Genomic DNA, 23632 nt, shown 5'->3' on the forward strand with positions numbered 1-23632 from the left:
AAAGCAAACCAACAAAATCCGATTACTTCCAAAGATGCCAGAAAAACCAAAATTCGCACAACGCCCTAGTCGATCAAAAATACCTACCGGGCACATTTTTTATTTTCCGGGAAATTGGTCCGATAGATATTTTCGCACAATTAGGACGTTGTGCACTGGTGCACCATTCTGTTGAAACCAACAGTTTCCAACTTTTATTTTTTGTGTACGCCCGTTTTGCATTCGTAATTGAATACCATGTGCACTTTTTCTTGCGGGCCATATAAAAAAATCAAGTTGATGATGATTTCTCCGAAACGAAACGTTGTATTGAAAATATTTTTTTAATTTTTTGCATCTGGTTCGAGCGAGCGAGCAAAAAAGTCATATTCGATATTTAAGACAGCAACAGCTCTTCATTAGACTATAGGTAATTGTTGTGTATTTTGTCATGATTCATTTGGCCATATCTATCCTTTTAGTGAAATATCATTTAAATACATAAACTTATATGTAGTAGGAATAAAAAATAAAACTTCTGTTTGGTGGATAACAAAACTCAGTAACAAATAAATAACAATATCAAGAACGTCGAATTAAGAATTGAAGGTGATCGAGCATTATAGCTTTTCACAGACTACTTTGTTAAAAAATAAATTGACCATTTTTTGAATCAAAACAGCCAATTTAAATCTTTCCAATGAAACTTTGTCTGTTGGGAGTTACGTGGGAATTTCTAGGATGCCCGTTAACGGCGACTGAGGGAATTCAACTTTTGAAATATATGGACAATGGTGATTGAACCATTCTCGAATCTTAGCTCGATCTTGTGAATCTCTGTTGCTGTGGTGGCCGGAAATCAACGTGCTGAGAAAACTACCCCGGCTCTGTATGAGGAGGGTTTGAACCCTTTGCCCCCCCCTTTACCTACGCGCTTGAGCCAGATGAACTTGGAGTACTTTAATTTCCGAGTGAAGCAGTTTTGTATTACACTTTTTCCGAAATCGTCTTTTTTAATATAAAATTTCATTTTTCATATAGAACTTTTTATATAATACCGACGTTTCAACGATGGACAGGAGTCATTATACATGAACAATGTGGCAAGCGGCAGGAAAAGTAGTCAGGTACTGTCACTGTCAGGGAAAGTAAAATTTCCTGACATATTGTACCCATGAAAATTATGGTTTCATGACGATTTCGAGAAAAAATTTTTTCTTTTGATGAGTAAGCAACGTCATAGCATCCTGATCTTTTTGTTGGTCACCGACAAATCCTTTCGCAAACATCTACGTACTCCTTTTTTGTAAAGAAATGCATTACTAACTTGTTAAAAGGATATATTTTATCCTATTTCTATTCTATTTAACTACAGATACCTTTAAATCGCTGATCCCTCTGGGACTCTAGGCTCCATCATTTTACCTATGCGGAATCGCATACTTATAATGAACTATCTGCCTAGAGTACCTTAGAAAGTGCAGATTCTTTATTGCAGTTAAATGCGATTAATATTAATATAACATTTCTTTAATAATTGATCCTTGGTTCTGTGTTACTTTTAGATAGAAAATAATAAACTCGCTTAACGTTACAAAGGATATTCTCATTACATTGTACACAGTAAATTTGTACGAGGAAGATTTAATGATGACGTTACAGTTTTAAATAACAACCCCCCTTTAAATCGCACTTCATATCAAATATTAGCAGGGGAGTTGATCCCTTGCACGAAAGCGGTTGTTACCAAATGTTTTATTACAGTTATTACTATACCGGCACGCTCTCGTCGTAATTTGTTAAAATTGCAATCGACGGCGTACGACCTAGAAACCGAAAAAAAAAATCGAAGGAAAAGGTCCGCGTCCATCAAAAACGGCTGATTGAATTAGATCAGTCTACCCTCCATCGGACAGAGCAGTTGATTGCATTTAATGCAGAAATCGAATAACCCGGCCACCTCCCCCCCACAAACCTTGTTATGCAGTTCAATCTAATATGAGGCCATATCGTTTCGATCATTCCCATTTTTTCGGGCTATGAATTTTACTTCGCTAGACCGTGCGTCCCACAATTTGCATCGAATTGAAATTGGATGCAGTGTATTACTGGCGTACAAGGAAAGAGCGTGGCTTTCAAAGCTACAATCACTTTAAAGCACTCTGCTTTGCCAAACGTTTCTTTTACTGTTTCCACCCCTTCTAACTCTAACAAATATGTATGATGCAATTTGGGATGTAAAAGTTGTGGGGTCCGGAACGAAATTCTTTTTTGTTTATATATACGTGTCGCGGGGTTTATGTGAGCTAGGGTCAAAAATTACTTTTTGGAAGTTAATTCTTAGAGTGACAGACAGCATCGAACTCTGTTACGGGTTAGTTACGCCAGAAAGCTGAAATCTTCTAGATAAGAGCTCCCTTCTTTCTAAATCCATTTCCTCTCATCGCCTTTAACATCTACGGTTTCAATTATCACCCCCTCGAAGATAATTAAAAATGGAAATTGGTGCAATTGTATCACATATTACCGTGCTCCTTTATATTTAAACACCCATTCAAGCTTGACTGAATTAATCTCTTCTCAGTTTTCCAATCAGTTCAGTTTAATTTATTTCTGAATGTGATGCGTAATCACATCCCTCGGCGTATCCGTCACACACCACTTTTTTAAATGAAGGCCATTAGTGCAAGAAAGGTTCAAAAATAGCAACACGGAAACTATATAAAATATCGGTTCAGTAGTAGATGGTGGAAAAATGCGGTAGCGCGTGACTGCGTGTTGTACGCAGACATCCAGTCAGTGTGAAACTCGGGGTTGTTAAGCCACCTCCAAGATTGCCGGAACTACCGAATTTTTTCCTGGTGTTTAAGTGCGTGCTTTCGCTGAATGGGGTTACCAATGTAAGTAATTAAATTTGTAAGCGACACTCATTTCAAAACCGAAAATAAACAGGGTAATATTAGGGCTCGTTCGTGTAACAGGTGAATTTTCGATTAGGTTAGGGAACTAAATAATAAATACAACACACTGTGGATTCAACCTGTTGAATTGAGGGGATTTTCTAAATGCCAGAAACCTCAGGTGGCTGAAAAAGAAGTGAAGAACCTAATTAAACCGCGTCTAATCCCCAAATTGAGATTAACTGCCGCTATAAGGAAATTGTTTCATTTGTTTATTCGAGACATCGAGTTAAAGATTGAATTCATTCCTTACGTAATCCAGAAGTTGGTAGTAAGTGCACGTACAAAACGGATTTCGCCATATTTCTATACTGGAAAATATTCCAATATATGCTTTCCTTTGTCACCTCATATAAGACTTCACAAATAAAAATTATACCACCGCGTAACGTTCGAAGAAGTAGACCTTTATCTTAGTGTGGAGTGTTAGGGCGGGTATCGCGTTTTGAATTTTAAATGAGGAAAAACTTGCGAAACTAAAGAAGGGTGACAATTAAACACGTTTTTATAACGCAATTTTCAGTCTTACACCCTAATTAGATTTATATTTTCTGTTTTGGAATTGCTAGATGGAGAAATGGAATAAAACCGCTCGGTTTTGAATAATAAAAGAGATGGTGAAATTCAATTCGTACAAAAACGTATCCACCCTCCGCTAAAATGACTTTACCCAAAAATTAAAAAAGTTGGGGTAAGGGTAACTCGAAAAAAAACATTTCCAAAATTCTTATACGATTTCAGATTTCGTCAGCCGAACTCCAGAAATCATTATTTGTTAGTTAGAATTAGTGTAACGCTTATCAGAAAATTACTCTCGTAACTCTAATGCATAAAAGCAAATATTTATATTTGCAGAAAAAAGGGAAACTCATCTCTCCTGCATATAGAGTTTTGAAATGACTGTAGTAGGAAGTAACACAAATTGCACTTATACCTATAGCTTTAAATGTGGAAATAATTTTTTTTCAAATTTTTTTAAAGTTCGAACGGGAGGACATTCCTTTATGAGGTACCTACCATTATTTTATTTATGTAAAATTAAGGTTTGTATATTTTTTAGATAAAATCGTCGACAAGCGAAGTTAAAAAAGTCTCAACGTAAATTTGAAATTGAATATTCGTAAATCTCTGGGCAATTTAAAGCCTCCAGAAAAAAATAGATGATGAAAATACTACTAGAAGTGCAACTTTAAAAAATATAGTATCGCATTGTTTGTTGTTTGAACCATCAACAACAGTTATAAACCTCACCAGCACCCATCAAAATTAACTCAAATCTAAATACATAACAAATACAAGCGATCGATTGTGTAGTGAAATTGACGACAGGGAGTTGAACAAGATTAGAAAAAAGGAAATCATCCCGATAACACGGAATCATTGGATTATTTAGGATGTTCAAATTTGTTTACAACCTTAGACGTTACAAACGCATACCGCCAGATTTAATTGAAAAATAGTAGCTAGATTGTTCTACAAGTAAAGAAGAGTGCCAATTTTCCAGTGAGTGATAGTTGCAATGCAATTTTGACGAGCTGGAAAACCACTTCTCTTTTTTTACGGATTTAAAAGATATTAATCGCTTAATCAGATTTTTGATCGACCAAGTTTAGTTTAAAATTGTTACTTTTATTTGAAAATATAATCATTTTACCCGGAATTATATGTAATATAATTAGGTACCATAACAACGGTTGGTCCATAATAACCAATTAAACAAGCTGTGAAACCGTGGCGCAAAAAGTTCAAACGAAGCGACAAAATTTCTGAAATTTCTGGCAAAGCCAAAGAGGCAATTGAAAATGTAGTACCTTTAAAATCCAAGGGGAAATATGAAACACGTTTCGAAAACGAGCCAACGAGGAAGTTTTGTTTGCATACCTACTTTTATGTTAAGGTATACGTACCTTTTGCCCAAACAATTACAATCTACATTTGCCTTATTTGTAGTCGAAAAAAGCGTCAACGTTTTGGCCGATGTACTCCATGATCAAAGGCCTTCTAACAATAAATCAATTCATGAAGACGACAAGACGTTGATATAAGTAAATATAAGAAGCTTATTGCTTCTTATGTCGCAGTAGTCACCGACTCTTACATTTTCTAAATAGTTTAATTTTTTTGGTAAAGAATAAAGTTTTAAAAAACTCATGTGACATTTCATTTGGGGGAAAGTGCTGCTAACGGGAAAAGTGGCAATTTTCTTTATCGTTTTTGATTAAACAATTGCGCATATTTCTCTTAAGTACACGAAAAACCGTAGAATCCATAATTTGAAACAGTTCCAAGATTGGGCTACTAGTCCAAAAGTTACAGCCCTTTGAATTTTCTTTCGAAATTGGTTTCTAGTCTATAACTTTTGATTGAGAAGTCTGATCAAAAAAGTACGAATTGATTTGGATTCTACGCACCAAAATTAATAAGAAAAAGTGTTTTCCCGAGAAATTTTGGTGCAGTCGATTTTTGGTAAAAAAGGAAGGTTTATACACTGCCTTTTTTTGAGGCCCGAAAAAAAAATTGTCTCAGATCGATCCGGAAAAAAAATTTCTTATAGAATGTGGCCTGTAGAATCCATAATTTCAAACAGTTCCAAGATTGGGCTACTAGTTCAAAAGTTACAGCCCTTTGAATTTTCTTTGGAAATTGGTTTCTAGTCTATAACTTTTGATTGAGAAGTCTAATCGAAAAAGTACGAATTGTTTTGGATTCTACGCACCAAAATTAATAAGAAAAAGTGTTTTCGCGAGAAATTTTGGTGTAGTCGATTTTTGGTAAAAAAGGAAGGTTACACTGCCTTTTTTTGAGGCTAAAAAAAAATTGTCTCAGATCGACCCAGAAAAAAATTTTCTTATACTATGGGTAACCGTTATCAATACAACAAGACGCCATTTTGCATTCTAAACGCACCTACAACTTTCAAGAGATTCATGAGCGCAACATTATCCAGCCTATCACCAGAAATGTGTATGATCTACTTGGACGATTGTAGCGTTATGACGCGCACTGTTAGATGTAACTGCATGAATCAGGCTGGCTAAACTTAAATGTTTAAAATATTACCAAAATGTATTATCAAAATCGGACATCCACTTGTAATCGTACGCCTTGAGCGGATAGTGTACACGTTTTCAAAATTGGTTACGTTACAACAATTGAATTTATACCGATAGGAAGTTTGATTGATTTGAAAAAAAAGGTCTTTAGTACCGCAAGTTTAATTAAAAGGATATATAATTATCTAAATCAAAACATTTTAGTGTTTTTACTGGATTTTGGAACCCTGGAAGAAATTATTAATAAAAAAAAAAGAAATTAGGTACGTACCAGCTCCGTCTTCACTCTAAACCAATTAGAAGTCAGCATCGTGATAGTTCGTCTTCACTAATTAGCAGCCAGCTTCTTGGTAATTCGTCAGATCTTCACTTCAGCCTCAAAAATTCATTGGAACGACAGGCCTTGAAAGTAACTACAAGGTTAGCCACAGTCGAGGTTTTTTCACAAAAAAAATAGTTACATATTGCATTTATGTAAGAAGTACCTTTTTTTTTGTTTTTTTGCATCATTTAACAGTGTACAATATTAAATTAGTTAAATAGTTAAATATTTTATGGACGTGAGCATTATTTATCTTCTTTTGTTGCTGAGCTTGAGTTCGTTTAGGTTAAAAATTTACTTCAATAGCTACTTGCTTTAATTTTATTTTATGTTAATTTAGTTACACGGCTTCTAATTTTATTTATGTACGGATAGCGCTATTTTTTTTCCTTATGTTTTCCTGCCGTGTATTGAGAATTAAGAATCTAGGCTGGAAAATATTCGCCTTCAGAAAAGCGCGACCCGCGAATAATTGAACTTAAAGAAACTCGCTCTGAGGGCAATTGCTGTCTACACACCCTTCTACTTTTGTGACTAAATGGGATTTCCAAAATTCCCAATATCGTGGTGTCCCTACTTATTCGGCTACCAGGAAAATTCGCTCTCTCATCGAACATCTCTACGATCGATGAGTAATATTGTATGCCTAGGCATAAAGATAAATGTACAAGCGATATCACGATTTCAAAGACGACTTCTTTTGGAAGAAAATACTATAAGGCTGTGAGTCAAATTTTTCTAGAACGAATATTTTCGATGGTCAACCTTCCGGAAAATTAATTCTATGGCAAATATTTCGGGGCAAACCTCGAGAAGCGAGGCGAATTTATCATGCCTAATATTACAATATATGTAAATTGGTGTTTAGAGCTACATTCCTCCCATCTTAGGTAAAAACAGCGTATGCAGAGTGATCTTGTAAAACGAGGAAAAATAGAATTGGGCATTTCTCGAGGAAATGATGTAATAAGAAGCGAAAACCATCATGTTTACCTAAAATGGCAGATGATTTAGACTATTTAGAGTCATTTCCAGTACGCATCCGTTATACAGGGTGTTCCTAAATGTGATGGAAATACGGAAGGACCTAATTCATCGTTTATTTTATGGCTAAAAGTTCATATAATCTACAAGGCGCTATAGTCCGTACACTGTACCAATTTAAAACTTTAATTTATAAACCTATGCAAACACAAGGTACCATTTTCAATGCCAACGGTTCTTGTTTCACAACCGAGTTCACAACTACTAGTGGCGCACCGAAAAATATTCAAGGCTAGAAAATGCATGTATGATATGAACAATGATGTAAGCCCTTTAGCGTACCTAACTCATATTTCAAAGTTGTGCAACATATCTCAAAAACTGCAGGAGATATATTTAGGAACACCCTTATATGCATTCAACTTTTTTGTTTTCGTAACACGCACTTTGAGCGCACAAAGAATGGTTAATGAGCTGAAATTACGTGGGCGTCTGCCATAGGCGCATTCTTTGAGACAATATTTATTTACGTCAAAGAATTTCTTTATTGAACACAACTTTTTTGACGCGGCGTTTTTGTCTACTACGCGAAGGCATGCAAGTTGTATGCAAATGCACTGTTCAATTTCTTATTGAAAATGCCACAGATTGCGGGTGCACTTTTTTCTTCAATTCCAAATGGATCATGAATTCAATTATATCGGTGGACCAGTATCAGTTTAATATTTCTGGGCGTTGTGCCAGAAGAACTCTAGAACATTTTAAATTAATTTGTTCAATGTGTGTTATTGATCTCGCGAACGCCCCCGTTCAAAGATAGCGATATTACGTTTTGATTGTGAAGCGTTTAGCTCATGAATAAGGAGCAGGCCGGGAAGTGACGTTGAGTGGACTGTGATATTGCTTCGACTTGAGACGCCACGCTCTCCTAGGATACGGCAGGGGTGGCTCGTGCCAATACCTATCTTTTTAGCTTGTTATCCCTATAATTTGAGGTAATAGTAGACGCAACCGGTTGTGCAAGCCTAAAAGGCCGGTTCCATTTTCGCTGTAAGGAGAGCGTTACGGTTTAATTCCACCGTGAGCCTTGGAGACGAGCCGCCCCTCATTCCAGCTCCCATTGTTCTATGATATTAAGAAAGACGTGATAATTTCTGCCGATGACATCAATTTCTCTTAACGTATCGAAATTTCGCCCATTTAAAGGAATGCCAATGCAGTGCAGGTTTTGATCCTTGTAGAATTGCTCAAGGATTAAACGTAAGAAGCTTTGTCGCTGTTTGGTCACGTATTCGGTATTTGCTACTTATATTTCTATTTTACGACAAATTGTGTACGAATGGGAAACATTTCGTGATGTCACTACGAAAAAAACTGATACACGCATTAGCCTTAATGGAAAAGCAAGGATTTATGTTTAATCTGATTATATTTATTGGATAGTAGCATTTACGTCGGGGGGTTGTTTGCTACAAAAAGGGGGTTTTACTCGCGGCATTCGTCAAATTGTCACGAGACAATTATTAATGGGTGGCAATTCGATTTTATCGTCCATCTCTCTTGCAAGCTTTCTGGTGATGATGATGGGGAAATACATTAACATGCATGCGGCCCCACATCGCGTCGACCTAGTCATTACACGCCATGAAAGCCGGCGTTAAAATGTATTACACAAGTCTTTTAGGGTACATTTATCATAAAACGTTTTAGGCGACTACATTACGGCGTGTTTTGTTCAGAAATTTGTCGCGGGGAAATTGTAGTAATGCCTTTTCTGTTCTTATAGGAACGTTCGATATGAAGAATTCGGCCTGCAAAAACAAAAGAGCAGCATGGACGAAGGGGGTGACTACCCGAGCTCGCCGGACAGTCTCCCCGAACCTGAACGTCCACCTCTTCGCCACATCGACAAGTACATCAGACCCGAATGCCCGTGTCTCAGCAAAAGGGTAACCGTCGCCGTTCTCACCTGTATGGGTTTCATCATCATGTTCGGAATGAGGTGCAACATGGGCATGGCAAAGGTTAAGATGGAAGAAGGGGTTAGTAAAATTCGAGCAATATTGAACGATTGGCGCTAGTTTGACGGATTGCACCCTCGCTGCGGAAACGGAAGTGCCCCGGCTCTCTAAAAGGGTGACTCGATTCAAGCTGGCTCGTAACAATACCGAAAGATATATTTTTTCCTATCGTTAACGATGACTGCGTTTTTATTCTTTTAGAAAGCTAAAATGAAATGGTCGGTCACCACCAGCTCCGCAGTGGACGCGTCGATATTCTGGGGTTACTTTATAACGCAAATACCCGGCGGTTTTTTAGCTGCAAGATATCCACCTAATCGATTATTTGGTGCCGCAATCGGATGCTCTTCCTTACTACACTTCTTTGTACCCAGCGCTATGGAACTTCAAAATCCCGGACTTGCAATTACCATTAGGGTTATGCAAGGTCTGGTAGAGGTAAGCATCGTCGATTTTCAAAGATGGCACTACGTTTGCGTTGCAGGGCGTGACCTATCCAGCGTGCCACGGTATCTGGCGTTACTGGGCGCCGCCGCTGGAACGTTCCCGCTTGGCTACCTTGGCGTTTTGCGGTTGCTACGCTGGTTTAATGTTCTCAATGCCCATTACCGGCGAACTCATAAAACGTATAGGTTGGCATTCGCCCTTTTACTTTTATGGGAGCGTTGGTATCTTGTGGTACCTATCGTGGTTATGGTTGGTCTTCGAAAAACCCTGCAAGCATCCTACGATTGAAGCACGAGAACTTATGTACATAGAAAACTCGTTAGGCGGCGCCGCTCAATCTCATACGATACCGAGCATTACGAATACACCGTGGAAAGCCTTTTTTACTTCCATGCCCGTTTATGCAATTTTTGTAGCAAATTTTTGCCGATCGTACAACTTTTACCTTTTAGTGTTATTCCAAGCGCTTTACTTTACATCGAGGTGGGAGATGGATATTGAAAAGGTTGGTTCTGAAAAACCTGCAAGGAGGTATTAAGCCAGATTGTGTTTCAGAATGCATTTTTGGGCGCATTTCCTCATCTGCTGATGACCATAATTGTACCCACCGGAGGAGTTTTGGCGGATTATTTAAGAAAACGAGAAATACTAACAACAACGCAAGTGAGGAAGCTGTTCAACTGTGGAGGTTTCGGAATGGAAGCGACGTTCTTCCTAGTTGTTGCCTATGCCACATCATCAACGGCTGCCGTTATAGCTCTAAGCTGTGGCGTGGCCTTCAGCGGATTCGCCATATCCGGATACAACGTCAATCACTTAGATATAGCACCAAAGTACGCTAGTATATTAATGGGTTTATCGAATGGAATCGGTAGTATAGCTGGATGTATCTGCCCCTACGCAGTCGATTTAATTTTAACAGAAAAAGTAAGTCTGCGAAACGCAATTTTAACAAAGACGTCATTTTTATTACGCACGAACGCGCTTGGTAACCGAGAACAATGATATCGCATTCGAAATATGACGGTGGAATGATGTGCATACAGAAAGTTCATTTCGCCGGACGCAATCAGAGTCAGTCGTGTGAAACTGGGGAAGAACCCCTGTAATATATATACAGATACTTTCGCTCGAAAGATATGCGTATAGCAATTTTATTTCCGAAATGTTCACTTCATATTTAAACTATCCCTTTCATTCGATATAGTCAATGACGTTACCGTCCAATTGAAAATTGCCGGAGAAAATAATTACTTTTGTGAACAATACCGGGTGTTCCAAAAAGACTGATGATTAATTAATTGCTGGGGCGTATTTGACATGCATGTAATTTACAATGTGGCAAGTACCAGTGCCATTTCCAAGCATTAGTTACATATTTGAGTATGGCAATGATTATTCTACTCAGCGCTTAATATTATCGAACACTTGTTCAGGATATCCCACAAAGTTCTTCGGTGAGTAATTATCGAAGTTCAAGTGGGGACTATTTTGAAAGATGTTGTTCTTTAACGTAGAAAACAGGGAAAAAATCTAATGAAGTTAAATCTGTAAAATGCAACATCCTGTTGACAAACTCTTTTCCTCAACTCGTCATCGTGACGCTGATGAGTATTTGAAGAATTGAAAAAAATGGGACTAACTGCGTTTTTGAGACAACTGCTAACTTTTAGAATGAAAATTAGTCTCCTTAAAATTTATGTGCCTTTTCACTTCCCCACTATCGACACTTTCGTCGCTCATAAACGTTAATTTTAAAATATCATCATTTAGGTTGTTGGTAAACCATTTCTTCTTCTACTATAGTAAGGAGCGTGTAACTGCTGAACAACAGAAACTTGGTAGGGGTGCAGGTGTACAATTCGATAACACGTTGACATACATTCATACATATATCGAGTGATCGTAAAGTAGTGCGGACAGTTTAAATTTGCCACAAAACAAAAAATGTTTAAAGTTGGTAACGACAGTAAAATTAACTAAGAAAATTAGAAAACACTAGAATCATACGCCTGAAATTCAAACGATCCGGTGTTTTTTTAGAACATCCGATTTGTTTTTTGCATAGCGAATGTCATTTCTTTACACGTGGATGTTTTACAAGGCATGACCCATCGGCCAGTGCCTAAAACTACAGGAAATATTGTAAGGTTAACTGTGGTTCTGGTACTTGCGAGCGACCTATAAAAAATTAGAAAATCCAAAGATTGCCAATAAATTGATTTTAAAGAACTATTCCATTTTCATATAAATCAACAATTATTTTTTTTAAAACTTGTGTTAACTCAAAGAATTAATCCAATGCATCTTTTATTTTTGAAACGTATTTCTAGCATTAGGATTGTAAATTATATCACAGATATTACTTCCTTAACATATCTCAATTACGTTAGTAAGCAGGAAATGCTGATGCCTCAGCTTTGCCTAGCTTGTTTGATTATCTTGTGTTTTGCTTCCTAGTAGTCTATATAGTTCCGTAGATTTTACCGCTAACCAGGAGGTTTTCTTTCCGCACAAATCTTCTTGTAATTTTGGACCAGTTAGCATCATTACGTTCTCGCTTTTTCATGGTAGTCGCTGAGGCGTCAAACACAACACGTAATATTGTGGTGAAGCTTTCCGCTTTTAGCACTATATGGTGGGTAATGTAGTATGCTCCAAGTGCCTCCCCTGCATTTCGAAGTACAATATGTCTTAGCTCGACATTCTTTTGCAGAAAAACCTTGAACCCGGTCCCGTTCGTAGATTGTATATTGTAGACTGTATATTGAAAAAGGGAAAAATTGGGAGTCCAATAATTCCTTAACAAAATAAATGCTTGACCTCAGTGTCTATATTGAGCAAATATTGTTTTTTTTTAGAATACAAGCAATAAAGATTATTTTGAATAGCGGATGGCACGACAGTGCAATTACAGAATCACCGATTTGAATTAAATTGCGGATAATAATAATTTTCTTATTTAAACTTAACTTGGCCTACCATTTTTCAATTGTTAGGCCTTTTTATGGATAAGGTTTCCTACTTGAAATCATAGTAAAAACAGAATCCTTTGAGCTAACCTCACGCTCTTCACCCGCACCCGAGTTCCGTTGCCAACTTTGGATTTAGTGCACTCAAAGCCCTTATAGCCTACGAAACGTCCAGCTATTGGTCCCTTTTTAGTATTTTTGCGGCTACAATCTGACTGTACTGTAGGTCGAACGAGGAGAAAGGAAACTGATTCTATTTTAAAAATTTCTATGCAAATTTCAAAAACCTAAAAGAGAGAAAAACGCTACGCGGGACAAAAAGTGACAGTGAACACTGAATTGTTAAACACAATTTAATGATTAATGGTTACCTTTATATGTGCATTTTGGTTCTTTCACCACATTTTACACTCATTTTAGATGGTTTTCCATATATCTTTTTTAATTTAGGCAGTCATTTCCTTACAGCATGTTCCGCAGAGTTTTAAACGATCTTTTCTACGTCGTAGTTTTGAACGAGAACAAGTCTTTTCTTTCAAATTTGTACTTTAACATTGAAATTGCTATAACTGATTACCGGAGTACAAATAATAGCGTATATACCACAGGACTAAAGTCAACTACGTTTCGGGCCACAATCCGCACCCCGGGATTAAAACACGTACTTTAGTCTCTTGGTATATAATATACTATTATACCCTCGTCCCAAACTCTCCGGTACGTTCGTCTATCCGAAAAATTAACCATAGGATTAATCCCCACTCTCCGATTTCCTACGATGAACATTATCTCCAAGAGCATAGACTCCAAATGAGATTCACTGTAAGTTAATTCACACCAATGCATTTAATTTGTGGTTTCCACGACAGAATGCGGTATTCTTTTTTACATTTCGATATATGCTCTACATCACAAGAAGTAGGTATCTTTTTTAAGTTGAATGTGAACCCTTTTTTCCCCTAAAAGTCTGTCATTTGAAGGAACTGGAAACGAAAGGATTCTAACCAGCGGAAGATTTAGAGAAGGATCTCAAAAATCCTAAGAAAGTAATGAATCTGAAGAACTGAAATAATAATTTTGAAGAATCTGAAGAGAGTGGTGGTTCAAAAAAAGCGGATATTTGGAGAGTTTGAAGTATTTGAATTCTTGAAGAAATTGAGATCAATCACTCGAGAATGAAGGGTCTGAAAAATCCGAGGAATGTAAACAATTTGAGAGATTTAAAGAAACGGTAGGGTACGAAGGATCTGAAAAATATGTACATTTACGCAACCTATAAAGACACAGGAAGAACAGAAGAATCCAAATCCGACGATTGGAGATCCGAAGAACGGACCCGAGAAATGTAGAGAAACAAAAGAATCTTAAGGTACAGAATATTCTACAGAACCTGAAGGAATGTTTAACTGGGGACATTATTAAGCTTTATTCAATGTACCTAAGGAGGGATATTGAGTATATTGGGATAAAGATTTATTGTATGGATATTTCTTATCATATATACAAGGGAGTCCCGTGACTCGATGGATATAGCTTAACACCATACTCATTGGTTAATTTTAAGTGGTTAAGGAGTTACGGGCAATATTAAATTTAACAATAAATCGATCTAAGTAGGCCATGTAATTGTTTTGTCATATTGTTATGGTGACATTGTCTATTCTTTGACGTTGTATTTTTAAGATTAAATTGATATGCCTACTTTTTCAGATCAAGAATATATGAATATTCACTTTATTTACGGGTACTATGGCTAAAATGCAAGAGCGGTGGTCAGAGAGGATTCCCTCATTCATCAGCCTGATCGAAGAATACCTAATAGGCCATATCAATTCAATCTTAAAATTAAAACGTCAAAGAATAAACAATGTCGCCATAACAATATGACAAAACAATTACATGACCTACTAGATTGATTTATTGTTAAATTTAATATTGGCCATAACATCTTAACTATTGAGTCTTGGACAAAGTGTATAAGGACTTAAAATGTACCAAGGAATATGGTGTTAAGCTATGTCCATCGAGTCGCGGGACACCCTGTATATAAATATAATGAGGTCGATCAACAGGAATCTCTTCAATATATTACAACACTTACTATCACGTCCTTAGATATTTTGTGTGGTCGGCATTGGAGGGGCCTGTTCAGCTTTTAACTGCTTTTTAATATGTCCTGCTATTTACCTATCAATTTAGTACAGTATACTGGAATTAAAAATTTGTGCTTATAAACAAAGTGAAAACGAATGAAATATAAATAGCGCTCCATTATTTTAATGTAGGGGAGCTAAACTCGTGAAGGTGGCCCCCCAAAATTTATTTTTTATTATACCTGAATCACAATCTCCGTTTTAAACACTCAAATGCGTGCGAAAAAGGGCCTTTAAAACACACGTGCTTTAAAGTTGCTAAGTAACGATACTTCAAGTATGACTTTTGAAACTGTCATCTGGATGAAATAAAAAATCCTCTTAGGTCGCTTTCTGTAAATGCAGAACATTTCTTTGGCTTTTGTACCTATCCTTTGGTTGAAGCTTTCACAAACCCGCGTAATTTAGGGTATACTTCCAAATCTGTTCCACTTTTTAATCGCAGCATTGCTTTAAAGTGTTGAATGAATGCACCAAAATATAGAAGATTTAAATACCTTTGACATTTCCTTCATATATGCCAGCATTATGGATGCATTTAAGACTGTATTCGTAAGTAACTTCCTATTCATCCATGGAAACAACTTTTCATATTCTTTATAATAGGCTTTACTGGAGTTGGATTTTACACCTACCAACGTTTGTTTAGATTTTACAACAATCGATTTAATGGACGGTGTATTATCTTTTTCAACGGAAATCGTTTAATTCACAAAGACGATGATTTTTATAAGCAAACGTCAAGTGACATTTCCATGGAAATCGTGAAGTTACGAACACCCAGCCCACTTAATTAGGCATGTATTCGAGTATAACGTCAATATGACTTCATTGTATTTCCTATTTTTAAATTATACTGCAGGTATAATAAAAAATACTATAAGATACACGTGTATAATTGGTCTTTAAAGCACTTGCAACGTTAAAGGCACTCCGCTTTGCGTCGTGCCCTTAAACTCGTTGCGCGTGCTTTAAAGACTTGATTATACACTTGTATCTTAATATACTATTTTGAGAAGTTTTGCATTGAAATTTTGCATGTTGCTCTAAAAGTAAGCATCAGAGTGAAAAATGTTATTTACAAAAAAGATGTGTCTTGATGAGATCTACAAAAAAGGCCTTCTATACTTTTTGCGTCGGGTTCAAAATAAAGGCGCTAGAGGTCATTTTCTAAATGTTATACTATGACCAAAGATAATTGCGATGACTATTAAAACTACTCGGAAAGTCAAGTCAGGAGTTTACCTGACAACTAGTTTTTTGAGGAAACTGAACGATAAAATACAAATAGAATCCTACTTATACTAATTACAGGTAAAGTGAAAGTTTACAAGCTCTGATTGGACTAAAGGACCTCCATCATTTTATAACGTTAAAAAATTTAACAACATAAATTAATAGTTATTTATGCATCAAGGGCATTAAGGCGATATTTATGCCGAGGGCGACAGAGCCCGAGGGCCTCCGGCCCGAGGGATTGTACGTCGCCCGAGGGTTAAATATTTAGTAATGCCTGAGGTGCATACAACATTTTATTTTTCATCATTCCAAAGAATGCATTTCCAATATACAAATGTCATGATTATTTATACGAATCAAGTTGCATCTTTTTTATGACATAATATAACTCCGTCAATCAATTTGGCAGGCCGTTTGAGGGCATAATGAGATGACAATCCATTATGCCCTCTCATTATGCCCTTGGGCGTAATAGACTGCTTCATATATCACATATGACAGATATAATTGACATATAATAGGCAAATGAAAAATAAAATTATATTTGAAGCGAAGGCTAATTAGTGACAGGGGTTGGAACTCATGGGAAATATAGGTTCCGGTTCCACACTATTTGGAAGGAATTATTTTTTAAGTGTGCCGGTTACGGTTCCGATGCTGCAATAATTTTCTGTTCCGGTTCCACTTTTTTTTCGGTTTTTAAAGGTTCCAACATAAATAAACAAACAGTCTATTATATAAAAAAAATAATACAGAAAATTAAATAACATTATTTTCCATAAAATTGTCGTCCATTAACTGTAACCATTTCAACACAGGCATTCATCAATGTGTTTTCGGACATTTTGATAGTGACGCTATATAAATCTTCTAATCTTTGTTGAGTATTCGTTGACGCAGTAGAATCCTTCCTACTATTATTTATTTCGATTGCCACATCATTATGCAGAGCTTTTAAATGTTTCAAGAGGTTAGTACCATGATTACTCTAAAAATAAATCATACCACAATAAGTAAGTAGGTATGCTAATATTTCATGTTACCTGAATCTCTACACCGCACAGTTTACATGTGGACACTGATGTTTTTTTGTCCTAGACAAAATGGTTATGGGCAGGATTTGGTTTTACCCCACCCATTATATACCCGGATATATTAAAATTAAAAGATACAGTAAACACAAACACTTCAAAAACAACAATCAACAGTAAAACACTTAAGACTGAAAGTTCTTTGATAAAACGGTTTCTATTCCTCAATCGTCACACAAAGCCAAAGCGCAACTCAACTCACTCGCAAAGATCATAACCCTAATGTCACAGACCATCCTAAAATCCTTATAGAATGGAAAAAACCCAACTCTAAGTTAAAATCCCTAAATTTTTTTGATTGTGTCTACTCTACCCACTTCTTTTCTCCTTGGAAAGAACCGAAATAAAACCGGTTCTTTGGCACTAAAATAACGGTACCGGTACCGGTTATTATAACTTCCTGAATAACGGTTCCGGTTCCAAGTGAAGGGCTTACAAATGCAATCGGTTCCGGTTCCGGAACTGGTTCTTTTCGGTTCCGGTTCCAACCCCTGATTAGTGAGCGTGCCATTTTGCTACGAGAAACTTTATTTTTTGTATTTGCGAGGATTTACAAAAAAAATTTAAAAGCCACACTTACAATTCTTTCGCCAGAAAGTGTAACTAGTTTTCATTGGATGTGATAATTTAATAAATAATCTCAAAATATTACAAATAGGACAATGTAATATCTAATGTCAAAGTTTGATTGTAACTAATATTTTACCAAAAAACTCGTACTCGGAAATTATCAAAACAGGTTTCCGCAGAAAACAACGGAGCTATAATTGTTATATGACTATGAAACAAATGTAATTATGTAATCAAACATTATATTCCGGAGTCGTCGAAAATTTACAAAAAATACCTTTTGAACCACAACCCGCAACCCCTTTCGAGCTCAGAAAGGGAGGTTTTCTGCCTTATCTGTAACATATAATTAGCACAAAGAAACAAACGACGCAAAAGTATTGCGGTATAACAATGTCTAACGTCTTACACTAATCAGGTAAATCAAATACTAAAACCGTAATTACACTTAATAAGAATCAATAATTCAATTTACGTTAACTAAATAAAAGTAAAATTTTGACTCGCCGACGGATCGCCCGTACAAATCGATGTATAAAAGTATGAACGTGACGTTAACTTCAAGAAATGTACTTTACGATGCACAAATAACTAAATTTCCATACAACAAAATGTAAATAAGATAGTATGAACAAATTCTTCGGAGGGACACAAATAACGTAAATAAAAATCGCAGATATCTGTTTCAGAATAGTCTCGGTAACTTCTAAAGCTTAATTTACAAAGCAACGGTAAACTAAATATTTCGTATACGTATAACAAACTAATCTGAATGATACAATGCACTAATGCAATCAAACTAACAGGAATGAATCTTCGTAGTCACAAAAGTAATCGTAGACAAAATCGGGTCTCGGAAGGTATGGCCAAATCTTCGGTATCGACAGAAGTGATGAACGTAAAATCAAAAATATCGTAGCGATTCAAAAAGCTAATATTCTGCAAAAGATTTCGTAGTAGTTGAACAGGAACTATTTTGAATTTTTTTCTAGCGCTTCATTAATTGCAAGGTAAGGGTTTTGTTACTTTCCGTTTCACTAATCATAGGGGGGGTTTGCTTTCCCACCGCGTTGTGTCTTGTTGCTTCCATAGCCGCTAGGGAGTTTGCCGTAATTTTGTTTTTTGTGAAGTAACCGTCGCCCTTCGTTATAGCCGTCCGATTCCTGGAGTTGCCAGCGACTCCGGTTGAGTGTTATACCTAATTTGTATATTCATTTATTTTTCTGTTAAATTAAATTACAATTATTATCCCGCTAATATTTATTTAATTGTAAAAGCTAACCGATTGGCGATTGTGTGCGAACTACACCAAGTTCGTCGCAGCTTCGATATTTGTGTGTATGTATGTGGCCTGTATTAATATAATTGCTTACTATGCTCTTGTATAAGAGAGATGAAAGAATATCGATACTAATGATTAACGTGTTTATTGATAAAAAACACAAATAAAGTAAATTGATCGTAAATATTGATTTGGTGAATCTATACGACGCGACGGTCCATGTACTATAATATAGGATCAATTATGAAAAGGCGCTACTAATCGCAAACATCAACAGGGGCTTTAGTACTCAATTGAAAAAAGCGATAGAAGTAAATGCGCACTATTCACACGATTTCTAGTCTTCTTAAAACGCAATTAAATTCCCTTTAAGGTATGTATGTAATATAATTCCTTCCATTCAAAGTTTAAAGAGTGAAAGTTATAGAGGTTAAAGAAGAGGCCATGTATAATATATCCCCTGAACACTGAAATTGACCTGTCCAGGGGCAAACCTATTATACAGGGTATTACATGACAGTATGTAAAAAAAATTGGGTGATAGAGGGGATCAAGGCAAGTACATTTTCCAAATAAATCGAGGGTCCACCGTGTTTCGTTTGGGAGCCAACCCCAAAGAATTGGTGAAATTTGGATTTATCTTCTTTAATTTTTTCTCTCAGCAACCATAAGAGTTACAAATATGGCTGGCACGTCTTAGAATCGATTCTCGCGTAAGCCCTACCTGATTTTGACAAATTTTTTTCAAAATTCCTTCCACGTACGAAAGTGTGCACCCCTACTTGGGGGTGCGAAAAAATTCTGATTTCGACGAAATTTGGTATCTGGCGGTTTTTGAACATGAAAATCACGAATCTAGAATTAGTTTTTGAAAATTCGAAAAAAAAGTCCCACTGAAATTCTTTGCCCGACAACGAAAATGGATAGAATTCGACGAAATTGTGTACCTACTTGATGAGTTAAGGAATAAAATTGTGGAATAGTTTTTTAAAATAACTTTTCAAACAAAAGTTATATTCATTTGAAGATTGAGCCTTCGGGTTACAAAGTGTCCCCCGCCTACTAGTGAGTGATCTAATTTGGCATGTAGTTAATTGAAAATGTCGCAAATAACAAAAAAATATCGATTTAGGTCGATATTGATATTGGTATATATGAAATAGGATATTTTACCCATGATGATGATATGACATCTTTTATTATATTCAACGAAACACTATGAATAAGTTACAAAATATTATTTAATATCACGGGAAGTAAGCCACGTGACGAAAAATAATTTCTACGCTTAGCTGTTTCATTAAAATCGACAACGAAAAGGAAGAATAAGATTCAAAGCTTAAATTAAAATCTATAATTAACCATAAACTATTTATAAAATTAATCTGAAAGAAGACTCCTGTTATTCCAAATTCCTCTACTATTACCCACTAAATCTTCTAATTTATAATTATATGATGACATTCTTTTCGTAATTTTAAAAGCAACCGATATATATTTTGAAATGCCTCTCTTCATCCGTTCGTGCATTATATTTAATCTGCCTATAAAAATTTCCACTTATCCCGTCTTAAAAAGAGTGACATTACAAACATGTAGTTACCTACTCTATAAAAATTTGTCAAAATTCCCTGTTACGTCTGGATGGTTTTATGAAATATCCGGTCAGTCAGTACTTAAAATTCAGAAGTGATTTCGGACTACTACTTTTATACATACTTAACGCAATAAGCATTTACTTGAATGTGAAGTGAGATAGAATACACAACAAACTAAAAGAATCTTTTCGCCCTGGGTTGTTCTGAACTTCGTAAATGGACATTTAACCGTATGGAAATCTTAGAGTCCGTCCCCTTAAAACATCGATAACTTCATACTCGTTTGTCTGGCAGTGAGTCTGACAGTACCATCAAAACCTTGGGCTTCAGTAGCATTTGACCGCTGATGAGATACAAGTCATTGTATAGCTTAAATTTGAAAATTTTGTGCATCTACCTAGGCCTCTTGTTCTCCAAGGAGTGGCATAATGCGTTACTGCTCATAACTAGAATGGTCCAGGAAGCGTATTGGCATTCTGTACTATTATTCAGAGCAGCTCTGGTCTGATTCGCAGTACACTATGGCTTCACGTTATGGGCAAATTAATAATACATTATGTACTGCGATTCAGAGCACCGATATGGTTTAAATTTTAGAGTTCTGAAACACTGCATATAATGGGTTTCTATAAATCGCGTCATACACTTACAAGAAGTGTGTTTTTATTGTTACCTTTGCAAGAAAACTATATTTTTTGTTGTTTGTGTGTAATCAAGGTTCTCAAACTGCAATAAGATGATCTATAAAGAGGTATTGGTTAAAACGTACAACGAGTATACGTTTTTAATGATAATAATAATAATAATAATGTTTATTGTGAAAAACACAAATGGTAGGAGTTCAGCCAAAGCAGTTCTTCCACTCCACCAGCAAGTACAGATAAATTAGACTAACTTAATTTTAAGTGCAATATAAAAAGAAAGAAGATAAACTATAATAACAGAAAGATAACTTACAAATAATGTGAAATAGATGTAAATGAAATAGTTAAGATGATCGAATATTTGGAACTAGTAGAACATGGATTTAAAGCGAAATAAAAAAAAACGGATGAAGATATTAACAGTGTTTGGTGCGACTAGTGGTTAGCTGATTTTAGTAATAAAACAAACACTAAACCGAGCACTAAACCATATCGGTGCTCTGAATCGCAGTATATAATGTATTATCAAATTGCGCATATGTGAAGCCATAGTATACTGCGAATCAGACCAGAGCTGCTCTGAATAATAGTAGGTACAGAATGCCAATACGCGTCCAGGAAGATGTATTTTGGATCTCATTTGCAGACCTAATTCGAAACATTCTTTGCCAAAATGGTTCTCGAAATTATTCTCTATGGTCGGCTGATATAACTTAATTCGTGTAGATAGTCGTTTGGATAACTCTTAATTGCATTTTTAGTCCAAGCATTCTGCGCTGTTACCGTCATTCAGTGTCGTCGGTTGTGCTCGGGTTGTGCTACTTGGTTATCTACTCAAGCATTTATGGATGCGCTGACACGTTATATCGCTTGCTGTGTTCGGTGTATTCAAATCTTTAGTGATCGTGGCACAAATTTTGTCGTTGCCAATCGAGAATTTAACTGGTTATTGAAAACCTCAGTTGAATCTCAGAACGTGACATTATCGTTTAACCCCTCTTTTGCTTCGCATTTCGGTGGCATGTGAGAGAGTGGCATTGGGTCGGTTAAGAAACATTTCTTCATGCCGTTGGAAATCAAGTTCTTAGCTTAGAGGAATTTTACACTGATATAGAAGCTATTTTAGATTCAAGAACTGGGAATGTGGGTACTCCCAACAAGATCTTACTGATGGTGGAGTCAAAACTTCAAACGCGAATTGAGGATGAACGGGCCGTCGGAAGCGGGTACCGACAAAGGGAATGGGTTCCCACCAACAAGATGTAACTGATGCTGGAGTTAAAACTTCAAAAGCGAATTATGGCTGAACTGGAAGTCGGAAGTGGGTACCGACAAAGGGAATATGGTTGTCCCCAACAAGATCTTACTGATGGTGGAGTCAACTTCAAACGCGATTGCAGGCGAACGGGATGTCGGAAGTGGGTACCGACGAAGGGAATGTGGTAACCATTGACAAGATGTTATTGATGATGGAGTCAAACTGGCTAATTTAATACTGATCTGCCACACAAAAATGCCTCACACGTGAACTTTTTTTTATATTAATTCGTTCTGCCAACCTCAATTTGGCAGTGAGCCGTTTTTTGTTTGTAATTAATAACTAATTTGTTTGCGTACATTTCCCTTGGATCTCCTAATTAGAAAATGTACGAAAAAGATTCACTTTCCTTATATAATAATAATAATAATAATAATAATAATAATAATAATAATAATAATAATAATAAATGCCTTTATTGCCCAATAACTCAATGACTATCGAAACAAACATCAGGTTACTGCACAATTGTGGGCAACAGGTGCAAGTTCAGGGACTGGCCCTTAAGTGCCGCTCCTGGTCTTCCACTTGAACCCAGAATACTGTATTCAGAAATTTATAAAGGTTTAAGGTTGGTTACTCTAAAGATAAAAGAAACTTGAATTGTGTAATTTTGCGTTATGGTGTTGTCACATCCCATAGGTAATGAAGTTAAATATGCATTATTGCGACATTAATAGATGATCTCTAGTTTTAGCTTTGAATCGAGTGAAGGAGGCGATGTTTTTAATTGATTGACTCATTGAGTTCCATAATTTGCAGATATTATAAGAAAATGATCTCTCGAATAATGACGTGCGATGTTTGGGAGGGCGAAGGTAAAATTTCCTCCTTACGTTTAAATTATAAATATCCGTACGGTATGATAGGCGTTCTGAAAGATAAGGTGGGGTGTTAAATTTGATTACTTTAAAGTAAAGTAACAAGGCGTGATGATCTCTTCTGTTCGACATATTTAACCAGTTACATTGATGAAGTAAGTGTGAGACTTTATCGTAT

At 36.2% G+C, this 23632-nt stretch overlaps 1 protein-coding gene across 1 annotated transcript; it reads left to right on the top strand.

The window, feature by feature from the left end:
• Positions 1-2850: 2850 nt before the first annotated feature.
• LOC116168658 (vesicular glutamate transporter 2.2-like) lies at positions 2851-10786 on the top strand. Its single transcript, XM_031484595.1, has 5 exons — positions 2851-2879; positions 9085-9340; positions 9521-9757; positions 9804-10271; positions 10322-10786. The coding sequence occupies exons 1-5, from the start codon at positions 2866-2868 to the stop codon at positions 10769-10771; spliced, it is 1425 nt and encodes a 474-aa protein (XP_031340455.1). The 5' UTR covers positions 2851-2865; the 3' UTR covers positions 10772-10786.
• Positions 10787-23632: the final 12846 nt, after the last annotated feature.

The sequence above is a fragment of the Photinus pyralis genome, unplaced genomic scaffold (assembly GCF_008802855.1).
Source record: "Photinus pyralis isolate 1611_PpyrPB1 unplaced genomic scaffold, Ppyr1.3 Ppyr1.4_LG4, whole genome shotgun sequence".
NCBI lineage: Eukaryota > Metazoa > Arthropoda > Insecta > Coleoptera > Lampyridae > Photinus > Photinus pyralis.